General features: G+C 32.3%; 1 protein-coding gene across 1 annotated transcript; it reads left to right on the top strand.

Annotated features, from left to right (window-relative positions):
- Nucleotides 1–8562: 8562 nt before the first annotated feature.
- Nucleotides 8563–12678, top strand: LOC146948629 (protein COBRA-like). The gene is made up of 6 exons (XM_085744833.1): nucleotides 8563–8808; nucleotides 9091–9170; nucleotides 9997–10453; nucleotides 11058–11214; nucleotides 11594–11871; nucleotides 12144–12678. Exons 1-6 carry the CDS (start codon nucleotides 8712–8714, stop codon nucleotides 12431–12433), a joined length of 1359 nt encoding a protein of 452 aa, XP_085600959.1. The 5' UTR covers nucleotides 8563–8711; the 3' UTR covers nucleotides 12434–12678.
- The last annotated feature ends 2009 nt before the right edge of the window (nucleotides 12679–14687 follow it).

Genomic DNA, 14687 nt, shown 5'->3' with positions numbered 1-14687 from the left:
GGGGGAGCACTATCCTGACCCAGGCATACACACAAGGTTGATGTACTCTTATAATTGAAGCACTTTGTTTCTAAAGTCAATATTTTTTGAACTAGGTCCTATGAAACTTATGTGTGATAACCGTAGGCATTGCACTCCTAGGTTGATGACATCACATGACAACTTGCTTCCATTAGCTCCAAACTTAATCTCCAAGCTTCAATTTCATGTAGTAAGTTGTCATCTTCAAACTTAATGAAAGCAAGTTGGAAGCAAGTTGTCATGTGATATCATCTTGGCTGGCTTTGATGATGTCATCTTCGCTGACCTTGATAATGCCACCTTATTTTATTTGTAGTACGACCAGAACGTTCTCAAGAAAGTTCTGGTATATGCTCTAGATCCTTTTTGATAAAAACAAATCCTATTTTAAGCCCCCTTTTTTAGACATTTTGGAGGAAATTAATAATGATGGAAAAACAATGAAATTAAACAAATTATCACTTATTTTTAGGATTTTTGAAATTTGCCCGGACAAAATTATGGTACTACACCAGTCCTTGAATAAATAAATTTTCGCTTGAAGTCCTTAATTAATAATGATGGAAAAACAATGAAATTAAACAAATTATCACTTATTTTTAGGATTTTTAAAAGTTGCCCACACATAATTATAGTACTACACCGGTCCTTAAGTAAATAAATTTTTGCTTGAAGTCCTTAAATGTGTATTTTTGTAGTTATATTTATTGTCCAAGTCATGGAGAGAATTCTGAAAAATCGTAAAAGCAACAGACTAGAAATTGCTAGTTATCTGCAACAGTGTTATTCCAAACCAAAAGAAGTGATATAAGTAGCACAACAACCTCACTTAATAACCCTCTAAGTTAAATTTTTCAAAAAAATAAAAACCCTCTAAGTAGAACAACTTTTATAAATACGTGATGCAAGTAATAACAATTCAATAAAGTTGTGATCATTCTTATCTCAGAACAAAACTTAGTCACCTTTCTCGTTCATGTCAAAGTGTATTTGTCATCCTCAATTAGGGCTGACTGACAATGAATCGAACCAACTCGAAAATAGTTCGAAACTCGATTCGACAATTATCTCGTTGAACTTGGTTCATGAACCAAATGAGCCGAACTTGAGCTAAAAATTAAGTTCATTAACTAAATGAGTTGAACATGAACTATATATAGTTCGACTCGTTTGGTTCATAAACTAACTCGATTATATATATATATATATATATATATATATATATATATATATATATATATGTATATATGAGGAGGGATATATTGACTCCAAAAGTAAGGGCTTGTTTGATTTACTTTTCAAAAACAGTTTTTAAGTTTTTAAAAATAGGAAAATAAAAAACCTGTTTGGTAATACAGTTTTAGAAAAGTGTTTTTAGAAATTGTTTTCCATTTATCAGTTTTTAAAACTAAAAAACTAAAACAACTAAAGGTTGTTTTGCTTTTCAATTTTGCTTTTCTCTTGCCAAAAACAGAAAACACGGAGAAAATGCACAGTTTTCATTAATGGCAAATTTGTAATTAATGGTAAAATCTTTTGTTTCCCTCTCAACAGTTCTTGCTCTATTTCTATTGGTAGTGTGCACTACTCGTTCTACTCTTGCCAAACAAATTTTTTCCTTCAGACTTCTCCAAATTTTTTTGTTGATTTCTTTTTCAAAACAGTTTCCTAAAACTGATTTATAAAATAGAATTTAAAAACTAAAAACCAAAACTCTTTCAAACAGGCCCTAAGTCTTTGTACTTACTCCAAATCTTAACCATTGATTTTCTTTTAATCTGATGGTTTAAAATTAATTACCATTATAATTACGTGAACCAGATTTAGATTGACATCATTGCTCCCTTAACCTTAATTGTTGTTATTACGCCTCTTCTCTATTTTCTCCCTTTCATGGTGGTTGCCAATGGAAACCAAACAACACACTTTAGGTTGGATGAATTTCATTCAATTCTCATCGGAATCAATAAAGAAAAATTCAGCACTGTTTGATCCAATTTCTTTATTATTGTTTTGGTACCTTCAGTGTCTATATTCAATTCCTTCCCAGTCTTAAAGCAATTATAATGATAAAATAGGGTTCCTTCTTAACCCAGCATACAAACCTGAATCATAAAATAGATAGTAGCTACAAATCTTTCATCTATCGAAAAAAAAAGACTAGAAATCTTTCATAAGTAATAACGGCATTCATGGCTACAAATTTGTGCGTGAGCATTTCAAATATGGTAAAGAGGTTTCACGTTATTATAATGGTCATTAATTTTAAACCATAGGATCAAAGGAAATTTAATTGTTAGGATTAATTTCAATATATCTCTCATCTCTCTCTCTAAAATTGAAATACGCTTTCCACATGCTATCCTCAATCCATTCAACTTCTCATCTTCTCTAACCTTCAATCCTTTGTTCTTGCTCTCCAGATCCGTCGCGCTACTCTTCATCACCATTCTCATAGTGAAATCCAAATATTTTAATTGACAATAAATCAAAAATAATGATTCTTTATTTTCGTAAATTAATTGGATTATAGGAAATGTTCAATTTAAAAAAAAACAAGAAACGGTGAATGGGTGTAGATCCAAAACAAACAAACAAAATTGAATTCAAGACATGACAGTTAAAGCTATATAATTCTGTTTTTGCCACAAATCACGGAAGGTCATTGCTGTAATTAATAAAATATATTTAGTGCTGCAATAGCCTTTCATCCCGACAGATTTCATCCCGACGGGATCACGACACGTTTAAAGCTATATAATTCTGTTTTTGCCACAAATCACGGAAGGTCATTGCTATAATTAATAAAATATATTTAGTGTTGCAATAGCCTTTCTTGAAGAATTCACGACATCTCCTATCGGGATAACTAGCATTAGTGATTTTGTAATATGTATTTAGGTTTCTGTTTTTGTTTTGTTGAAGTTAATTTGTATAATTTGTTGAAGTTAATTTTAAAATGTTTTTTAAAATTATTTTAATAATTGGATTGTTTAAACATTTAAAAAGTGTTTTTTTAAAAAAAAAATTGTACACATTTTGCCAGGGGTTAACCCCTGGCAATTTCCCTGGCATGGTTTGAAAATGACTGATGTGATCATCTGCAAAAGCCTGCATTGACCAGAATACGTCAGAAAAGCCTGCAATCGTGCAGACACAATTTGTCAGGGGTTGAGCCAGGGCATGTGCCAGGAGCGCATTTGCCAGGAGCTAAAGCCCTGGCAGGGTCATTTGCGATGAGCAGATTTGCTGGTGATTCTGCTCCTGGCAAACGTCCATTTCCCAAGGCTTTTTGCATTTTGCCAGGGCTTCTGCCTCTGGCAAAATGCAACATTTTTTTGTAAAGGATGAGAGGATTGAATAAGAACCCTTGGTGAGAGTGTTTCCATCAATTTATTGATTATTACATTTCGTTTAATTTCTTTTTAATGTATGATTTTTTTTCATAAAACTTTTGTGAAATTAAACATGTCTGAGGTTGCACAATTTAGGGCCGTTTTAACCAATTTAAAGGCATGGTTTTAATTTAAAATTTGGCTCCTAATAAAAAAACAAAAAAAAAAATACTTTTTATGTAAATTATAAATAACTTAATGTTAGTTCTCTATTGTGTGTATTACGGTTATATATAACGTTTCTATATTAAAAAAAAGAAACAAGAAGAAGACTGTTGGGTAATAATTATAAAAAATAGAAGGCTTAATACATGTTTTGGTCCCTTAACTTATTTTTGGATTTCATTTTGGTCCCCTAATTATAAAGTGTCTCAATTTAGTCCCTTATCTTTACTTCCGTCAATCAAATTAGTCCTCTCCGTTAATTTTTTGCAAAATCTGTTAAACACTTTCCACTTGTCATTTAGGATTTGTGATCGATGGCTGGATTTAAAAAACACATGCTATACAATGGAGACACAAACATACGATAACTTCTTATTGTCTTTCCATATTTTTTTAATTTCCTAAAATTAAAAATTACAACAATCTTCATCCTGCAGCAGCATTCGCTCACTCCCTCTTCTTCAATGGCCATCCAATTCATGCAAAAACACCTACAAAAAATCTCTCTAACGTTCAATTTGGTTGGATTAAGTGCCACGGCTTCATTGGTTTCTCTTTCTGTCTTTTGGTTTTTAGGCAGCTAAGATTTTATGTTAGTATTGTGGGCAGCCTGTGCCTTAATCCTTTGTAAGGTTTTGCCTAATATATTGTTGTATCTTTGTGCCATTTGCACATCTTGTGCTTGGCTTATCAATTGAATATGCTAATTCAAAAAAAAAAAAAACATATCAGTCCTCAACTTCTTGAATCTGGAAAAAAAATATTCTTGAATCTGAAAGTAGCACCAAGTGAATGAGAGTGTAATGAAGGAAACAAGGACATGTGGGTTATGGCTGCAATTGGTGAGAAAGATTTGTTGTTGTGGTGGTGGACTATGGCTGCGTTTTGGGAAATAAGGGTTCATTTTTTATTTCAACCTGTTTCCATGGCGGATGCTCTCACTGTCATGCCGGCCGTCGTGCTCCGTAACCTTGCCGATAAACTATACGAAAACTGGAATTACACGTTGGATTGAATCTTTCGATTTCTTTTGATATTGAAATTAGTTTAAATAAGAAAAAAAAATCATTTGGGGATTTATGGGTTTTTGATTGAATAAGAGATGAAGAAGATTAAGTTTTTGAAAAAAACAATTTGAAGTTTTAATTTTTTTGATTTTCTGGGTATGATGAGGCATGAAGGTGGATGAAGAGGATAAGAGATGAAGATTGTTGTAATTTTTAATTTTTATTTTTAGGAAATTAAAAAAATATGGAAAGACAATAAGAAATTATCATATGTTTGTGTCTCCATTGTATACCATGTGTGTTTTTTAAATCCAGCCATTGATCACAAATCCTAAATGACAAGTGGAAAGTGTTTAACAGATTTTGCAAAAAATTAACGGAGAGGACTAATTTGATTGACGGAAATAAAGATAAGGGACCAAATTGAGACACTTTATAATTAAGGGACCAAAATGAAATCCAAAAATAAGTTAAGCGACCAAAGCATGTATTACGCCAAAATAGAAAACAAACTTGCTGGGTGTTGAACATGACCTCATCTCAAAATAAATACAAGAGACAATACTGCTGGAACAAAACATCGCATACCGAATATTTATTAACTTGTTGGTATATAACTTATATATTTGGGTCTTACATAAAGAAAAAAAAAACATATGGGTCCCAAATTTTTTGAGGCCCAGTGGTCTAGCTCAGCCTCGACGGGCTATGGGCCGGACCTGCACAAATTGAAGGTTATGTTCGGTATTTCGCTTTTAAAAAGACAAGTAAGGTTATGATAACTCTGACCGACACTGTTGATGATTTGAAGACACAACTTAACACATATTTTGAGTATCTTGGTGAAAATCAATATACACGTCACATATTTGCTCAATTTTTTTGCATGGACCTGGGAGCAAATAAAGATGAAGACATGTGGAAAACGGTGAGCTATGTGCCTTGGCTTATTCGTGACGATAATGACGTATGATTTATGTTTAGGAATATGATTGAAGATAATATATTTATCTTTTTGTTCGTTCCATCTGCACGTGCGTAAAATGTCGATACACATTTTATGTAATGCTATGTAATGTGTTGTTTAATTTCAAAGACCCTTTAATGTTTTGATGAATCTCAAACATTCATGTAATTTTAACGAAATATTGGATTGATTTAATTATGGTCAATTGTAAAAGATTGTGTATTGTTCTTGTTTATGACTGATTAAAAATGGTGTATGAGTTGTATTGCCTCTGGAAATGATGTGGTTGAATTACAAGTAAAAATAGGTCGAAAAATGGCTTGAAATCCATTATGCAGAACCTGTTGTCTGCATAATTGAATGCATCGGCAGTTAATTGCCGATGGATCCGACAACATCAAACTGTCGAGGAATACGTAACCGACGACAGTTAACTGCCGATGATATTTTGGTCTTTTACTGATGTTTTTTTAGCCTTCCACTATGTGTGAACATCAATTTTCGAAACTATGATGAAAGAAAGCCCAAAAGTCTGAAACAAATCTACTTTTTGAGATGTTCACTCTCAAGTCACAAATGCTTACAAAGTTGTTGATGAAATTCAAGAAAAAATAGACACTCTTGGTCATTATGACTCCCTCCTAGAACAAGAAAAAGCAGCTCAAATAATTTTGGAGAATGCCCTGAATATTGAAGAAATGTCTCTACCCTTATTACAACCCTAAGGAATTATGGTGTCTGGCTAAGTGAACCGGATGAAGTATCAACACATTTGGTTAATCGCTTCACAAATTTATTTACAAGTAACTCAAATGTTATTCAAAATAACATGATTGAGGAGGTCATACATGGTGAGGGGACAATGCATTATTGCTTAACATGAATGGGACATACATAAAATAATGTTTATAAATAGATGAAATAGTCGTATTCTTTTTCTTTGTTTTAATTGTAGACATAATATACCGTAACAAGAGGGCCAAAGCCCCAACAAAAAAAAAGTGCAACTTAATCATTTTAGGAGTCGTCACTCCAAAAATATTAGCTAAAAAAATAATTATTTTGATGCGGACATTGCTCCTGAATGATAAATATCCACTTCCATCACATCCCAAATTTGCCAAAGCATCCACATATTTTTTGCCTCAGGATACAAGTGATAAATTATAACCTCCCAATCTATTTCAAGTAAACGAAAAAATTCATTGTAAAACTCTTCAACCTCCTACAATCCCAATCATTCTATTGTTCAACGAGTGTACGACCATACTGAGATCTACATGAAGTTCAATATTTCTAATGCCACATGCTCTAGCTAAATTTAAACCTTTCAAAACACCTCAAAGTTTTGCGATGTAAGCACTACAAGCTTCCATAAATTATGAAAAACCACATATCCATCTACGTCGCTACCTCTTACGAGACCATCACAACCCACTCGACTCATATTTTTCGATGCTTTATCTATATTAAGTTTAGTCTATCCTTCTAAAGAAAGAGTCATCTTTCAAATATTGACGTTTAAATTATGTGGTTGTATCATTAAGTTTAGTCTATCCTTCCAAAGAAAGAGTCATCTTTCAAATATTGACGTTTAAATTATGTGGTTGTATCATTCTAAGTAGCGATTCATTATGAGTAGCAATAGTTTTATATCTCAACCCATTTCAAATATTCGTAAATGTCATTAGATATTTTTAAAAATTACTACAAAAATATTATTACGTACTCACATTTCAAATCTAGTCAATTGTGAAGTTTCACTCACGTTTTTTTCTTTTTGGATCTATATGAATAATAATTGTCATGCCTCATATTAGTGATTCATTTATCATATTTTTCTGTTCCTATAACGAATAAATTTAACTATAATAGTGTAGTCTATAGGTTAAAATTAAAATATGATGATACATAAATAAATATCTTAAAATGAAGCACCGACAGACAGAGGAAAGAGAGGTTTTCAAGTGTAGGCCCACTCACTCACACTCACTTCTTTGTCTTTTTTAATTAACAGCTTTTACTCTGTCGGTATCATTTATTCGTTCCCATAATGTCCTCAAATACTATGGAAATGACTCCATTTGTCAATTTACTAATTCAAGGCTAATTAATCTACCCTCACTATTTGACCACACACCTTCAACTACTTCATTTGATAATTTGAAATATTAAATTGTTAATCAATAGTAATGTTTTTCTCAACAAGATTATTTTATTTTAATAAAAACTTCAATTGTATTTGTTGTTTTTGGGAAATTAATTACACCTACTTCTCATTTCTATTTTAACAGCTTTTTTAACAACTGAGAAGAGATATGTGCAAACTAATTGGTATTTGAGGATATAACCCATTTCATAATTTAAAAAATAGTTGTGTTATTTAAACTATGTGTCATTACATTTTTTTATGTTTAAAAATTTATATGAGTTAGGTTTTGGAACTCACTAAAGTCAATATAAATCTCAAATCTCATCAATATCTAGAATTGAATCTACAGCTTTATAGATCAATGAACTTCTTACCGATTAAGTCAATTGTCCATTACGTTTGAGAAAGTTTGACATTATGTTTATTTAACTTTATATCTAATTTATTTATTTTTATCTCTAAAACTTACTAATTTCAGAAAGAATCATGCTAACGAATGTTTTAGAAATATTGTTTAAAATATCCATACAAAATTTTTGTCTTGTAAATACACGTCAAACACATTTAAATCAAAGTAATATTTACTCAATTTTCTTTACAAAAGTTACCACTTTTGATTGCTTAAACAATATTTAAAACATTTGTTAACATTTTCCTTTAAAAAATATATAAAAAAATAAATTATCTCATATTTGACAACAATACCTTGAAATTATAGACTTTGATGGCTGTCCCTAATAAGGGTAGTATTGATATTTGATGTTGAATGTCTGCTTCAGATCTTCCCAATCTTATTATATTTTTAATTCAACAACTACATTATAATAAAGACAGTGATTACATACATTGAACAACATAACATGATTACACTTTCACTTCATCACAAAACCAAAACTCTTGCTCTGTCCTCAAACTAGAGTGCTAAGATTCCTTACACCTTTCTGGTGCAGATCTTAAACTTGAGCTTCATTGGTAAATAAAATTCAGAAAATCTGCACTAAGAAATGGAGTCTATATTGTTATCTACCATTGGATCTCGTAGTGGCTTTCTAGTTTTACTATTTTTACTATTCTCTTGCTCCACATTATTCACTTCCACAGGTATTTTCTACTTCTTTCAAGTTTGAAGTTATCTTATTAGTTATACACTTTACTGAATTAATGAGTTCATATAAAAGTTAGTGAGTCTCTTTATAGTAGAACTTTGGTTAATGGTATATTCATTTTTTGAGATTTGAATGTATTAACTATTGGATTCATATATATTTTGTTTTGCATCTTAACTTTATAAATTATGAAAGTGTGAATGGATACAAATTACTTTCACTTTTTTGCTGTGAATGTTTGGTTCCCTAATTTTTAAAAGTGATTGTTGATTTACAGAAGCCTATGATCCGCTAGATCCAAATGGAAATATAACAATCAAATGGGATGTCATGGGCTGGAATCCAGATGGTTATATTGTAAGTCTTCATAACTTCCTTAATTAATTAATTGTGATAAAGTGCATGGAATGTTCTTATATGGAATGTTCTCTATTGTCATACCTTTTTCAATCATGACTTAAAACTTAAATGGTTGTCTAATCGGCTTAAAAGTGCGAGACATCTCTCGCATACACAAGCCGGTTTTGTAGGGTTGAGTCAGGCTTAACCAAAATTTTAAGATGGTATTAGAGCATATATCCAAAATCCATTGGTTTACCTACCATCAATTTACTTGGGTCACGCTCTAGATATCTAGTCTTGGGCGTGACATTGGATCACTTGTGATTTGGAAACTTTTATTGAACCATTAAGAACTATGTAAATTGTTGTTTGAAAATGTACCTAGACGTTTTAGCGTGATGGAATGTTCTCTATTGTACACACCTTTTTTCAATCAGGACTTAAAAGGTTGTTTGATTGGGTTAACTTGTTTACTATCGTTGAGAAGTCCCACACCGGATATGATACGACTTGAAAATGAGTTTATAACTGGGAGACATATCTCACCTTAGAAGTTGGTTCAAGATCTGTTAAGCCATCTGCTAGCGGATGTCTAGTCTCAGGCATGTGGGGGTGAATTGGAAGGGAAGAGATGTTATAAGTGGGAGAAAGCTCTCATCTTACAAGCCAATTTTATAGTTTTGAAAAACGGAAAGAGTTGTTTTCACCGTTTTCTACACTAACAAATTGTCGATTTCACAATTAAAAGCGAAAACAGAAAATAAAAAAAATGTTTTCTCAAACCAAGCATGTCCTAATGTTTCAAAAACATATTTTGATTGTTTTATCTTGTGTTGACCAGGCTATTGTTACAATGTACAACTTTCAACAATATCGCCATATTCAAGAACCCGGATGGACATTAGGATGGACATGGGCGAAAAAGGAAGTAATTTGGAACATGATGGGAAGCCAAACAACAGAACAAGGAGATTGTTCAAAATTCAAAGCAGGAATTCCACATTGTTGTAAGAAGGATCCAACAGTAGTTGATTTGTTACCAGGAACTCCTTACAACCAACAGATTGCAAATTGTTGCAAAGGCGGAATCTTGAATTCATGGGCTCAGGATCCAAGCAACGCAGTAAGCTCTTTTCAGATTAGTGTTGGTTCTGCCGGAACAACTAATAAAACAGTTAAATTGCCAAAAAATTTCACACTCAGAGCACCTGGTCCTGGTTATACTTGTGGTCCTGCAAAAATTGTCAGACCAACTCAATTTATTACCACTGACAAGAGGAGAGTCACACAAGCCTTGAGTAAGTTGCATATTGCATTAACTTAAGTTTTCTTTTTCCACATTTTTCATTGTGTTTTCCTAACTTTCTCGATGAAGTCAACATCTATAAATAAGATATGTACATAGTAACCTTTGTTTTGTTCTATAAATCAGTTGTTAGAATGCCAACACTGGTTCAAAAGTAAACAAGTACAACAATAAGCAAACGAAGAAAACACGATATTTGATCAGAGTTCGGCCCATTGCGCCTAGTTTCTGACTGCAGTACCTTTCTAATATATAAGCTTAGGGTTTACCGATTACAACTTCTGTTTAGATGTTATAGTACAGTTTACAAATTACAAGATTACTTTGCTCGAGGAGCTTGTCTATTTATCAGTAAACTATGAGTCATACCAACATCAATCATGATGGCTTAAAAATTTGAATCTTCTTTTGAACTCTGGTCTATGATTTTTCTTTAGTCATAGAAGTTCATTATTTCCCATATTGTTCAGTTTCTTGTTATATTTCCAATTTTACTATGAACAATTATCTATGCATTGTAAATTATTCAGAAGAGTTATTAGTATGGAAACCAAACCTGAGGCTCTCTTTAACATGACATGTATATTTTATGGCAGTGACATGGAATGTTACCTGCACTTATTCTCAATTCCTGGCTCAAAAGACACCAACTTGTTGTGTTTCACTCTCATCCTTCTATAATGACACAATAGTAGACTGCCCAACCTGCACATGTGGCTGCCAAAACAAAACACAACCGGACAGTTGTGTAAAGTAAGCCTCCAAAATTTATCTTTTTATAGATATCTCAAACTGTCTTTTCATTTATCTTGTACTAGTAGACTGTTTGGCAGAGGTTACGAAAATAGCTTATGAAATGTCCATAAACTGTTTTCAGATTATTTCCATAAGCTCTTCAGGATAGTATACATAAATAACTTATAGCTTATATGAAAACAGTTTAACTTATTTTATCTTCTGTTATAGAAACATCTTATACACAAGCACTGATATGATAAGTCCTTATACTATAAGCGCTTAATTAAGCTGATTGTCCAAACATAGCCTAGTTATTGAAAGAATATATCATAGTGGATTTGTCATCATTTTGCACAACTCATGATTTTTTTTTCTTTCTGAATTTGCGTTACAGTCCAGACTCTCCACATTTATCTTCAGTTGTATCAGCATCAGGCAAACCTATAAGTACGCCTCTAGTCCAATGTACAAGTCACATGTGTCCGATTCGAGTTCATTGGCATGTGAAACTTAATTATAAAGAGTACTGGAGGATCAAGGTCACAATCACAAATTTCAATTACAGAATGAACTACTCACAATGGAACCTTGTGGTGCAGCATCCCAATTTTGATAATCTTACTCAGCTTTTCAGCTTCAAGTACAAGTCGTTAAATCCCTACGAGGGCTTAAGTAAGTTCTATATTCTCATATCGATTTAACATATTTGAACCTTATAAAGTACCAACTTTTCTGTTTTAGTCCCTGAATATATATATTTTTGTTTCGAAGTTGTGCTAGAAAAACTATTCTATATTCTCATATGGATCGCTTTAACGTATATAAAGAAGAATCAGGGACTAAAGTCTAAAATGAAAATTTAACTATGTTACAGATACCAAAAACATATTTAAACATTTCCATATATTCCGATTCTGATGTTGTTTTGTGATGCGGTTTTACAGATGATACAGCTATGCTATGGGGAGTAAAATTCTACAATGATTTTCTTTCATCGGCCGGATCACTTGGTAATGTGCAATCAGAAATCTTATTTAGAAAAGAGAAATCAACTTTCACATTTGATAAAGGATGGGCCTTTCCAAGAAGGATTTATTTCAACGGTGATAACTGTGTTATGCCTCCTCCAGATGCATACCCTTGGTCACCAAATGCAACTTCAAAATTAGTTTTTTCTTTACTTAGTACAGTCATAGCCACTTTAGCTTCTTTATTCGTCTTATTATTGAATTGATCATAGAAAAATTTCATTCTGCATCACACAAGAGCTGCCAATGAAGCAATAAAAAGAGATGCAGGTGAATGAATAGTTGCCACACGATTTTTTTTCTGTTATTTATTTTAAGGGTTGGTTTTTTTTTACCTTCAATTATGTAACATATTTTCTATCTTTTGTATTGTATACATATTTTTAAGTTACTTGTTTGGATGATTATTTTTTCCGATTAATGAATATCCTATTTATTTTTTTAGTGTTCAGATTAAGAATTAGTGTAAATGTTTTCTTCCAATGATTATGCTTACTTAAGGGAGTGTGCATCTTAATGGATTCCCTGCAGTAATTGCAGGACACATTTGTTGATCTTGACTGTCGGATCACAAATAAACGATAATGATTGATGATTATTCAAAGATGACTTAGTGAAGATGTAAAGCAAGTTGACTGATATAAAGTTGATAGTAGTGATCACTTTATTCGTGTATATCCTCGGTTTTCTTAATGCAAGGAACCCGAGTCTAGATTAAATGGGGTGTTTGATGGTGGGGTTAATAAGGATGGAAATATGTTAAGTTAGGTCGATTTTTCTAAGTTTTCAGTACGAGCAACTTCTAGGGTTGGGAAATGTTTCTTATCACCTACATTGTACTAATGCTTAAAAATTATTTGAAATTCTAATAATGACTGATATTGCTTCTCATATGTAGAAATTCATGGAATGATGCATTATCACAATTAAGACAGTGACTCAACTGATATACACTAAGAAAAAGACACGAAAACATATAATTTTTTAAACTTGGTTTATATTTGTTTTGTCTTGTTATTGTTATGACTGATAGCATATATGTCCTCATGATCCTTCATTCCTTTGAAATGCTAACCTATATGCATTAGTGGTCACAAGAAACTCCATGTTGCATAATTCCCGTCAAAATCGAACACTTTCATAAGCTTTATAAACTAATTCGTCTCCCTTATACATCACAAAAGAGTCATCTACAAAATTTATCAAATCAAAACTATTTTTATTTCGTAATTAAAATAAGGGTTCTGTTAACCGGTGCCCCCGGGGCACTGGTTAAGGAATCTAAAAAAAGAAAATTTTAATTAAAAGTAACACTTTTTTGACTTTTAAGAAATCCATTACACAATTTCCAATACAAAATCTACTATATTTGTTTCCTTAACCAGTGCCCCGGGGCACCGGTTAACATTTTCCTTAAAATAACTAATTTTGATAATATACCAACACATAATTAGCTTAATAATCTGTTCTAACTAAATGCACATCAACACGCGCCACACACGGCCTGCTGCTCGACCTGTGAGTATGCACGGGCACGATACTAGTAGTAGCCAAATGAAAAACAATGCAAAAATTGCATAGGCTGTTATCGTTATAACACCTTTTGGTTGCCTATGAGGGAGTCAGGTAAGAAAGGGTATGAATCAGGAGGTGGAAGCATGCATTCATCACCGTTGAAAATAGAAAGTGGGAAATCGTATTCTGCATCAAATTATTAAGAATGATGACAACCTCATAGTGAGCTGCCAATGAAGCAATAAAAAGAGATGCAGGTGGATGAATAGTTCCCCAAGAAATATATATTCCATTATTTATTCAATAGTTTTTTTTTTTTGAGCAAATTTATTCAATAGTTGGATTTTACATTTATTTTTTAGTGTTCACATGAAGAAATCGTTGTTTTCTCGGACTATGCTTTACACAAGGGAGTGTGTAATTTTTTTACAAATGCCAGAGGCATGTATGTGATAGATGGCCATGTAGTTTTAGTTGCTCCAGTACCTCTAGGATGCAACGAGATTTGGATTCCATGAAGTAAATGTGCGACACATTTAATGATCAACCATCAGATCTCAAATTAACATCGATGATTAGTTAAAGATGGTTTAGCGAAGATATAATATGAACCGATTTACTGTTACAAATTGATGGCCAAACTTAACTAACGTATGTAAGTTTGTGATTTTCTAAATGCATGGAACCCGAGTCCATATGTGACAGTGTTGGATGACTGATTTAGTAAGAGAGGAAATATGTTTTTTTCCCATAAGAGAGAGGATATATGTTAAGTTAGACTAATTTTTCCAAGGTTTTAGGTTGTGCGACTTCTGGGGTAATGACATGTTTCATATGTGTGGACTCATGCTTAAAAATTGTTTAAAACTATAATAATGACTCATGCGCTTCTCGTATGTAGAAATTCATGGCATGATTTATCCTCATAACTAAGATCGTGACGCA

The sequence above is a fragment of the Medicago sativa genome, chromosome 2 (genome assembly GCF_051527215.1).
Source record: "Medicago sativa cultivar Bolivia chromosome 2, Bolivia_mono, whole genome shotgun sequence".
Taxonomy (NCBI): Eukaryota; Viridiplantae; Streptophyta; class Magnoliopsida; order Fabales; family Fabaceae; genus Medicago; species Medicago sativa.
This window is presented reverse-complemented; position numbering and strand designations above follow the sequence as displayed.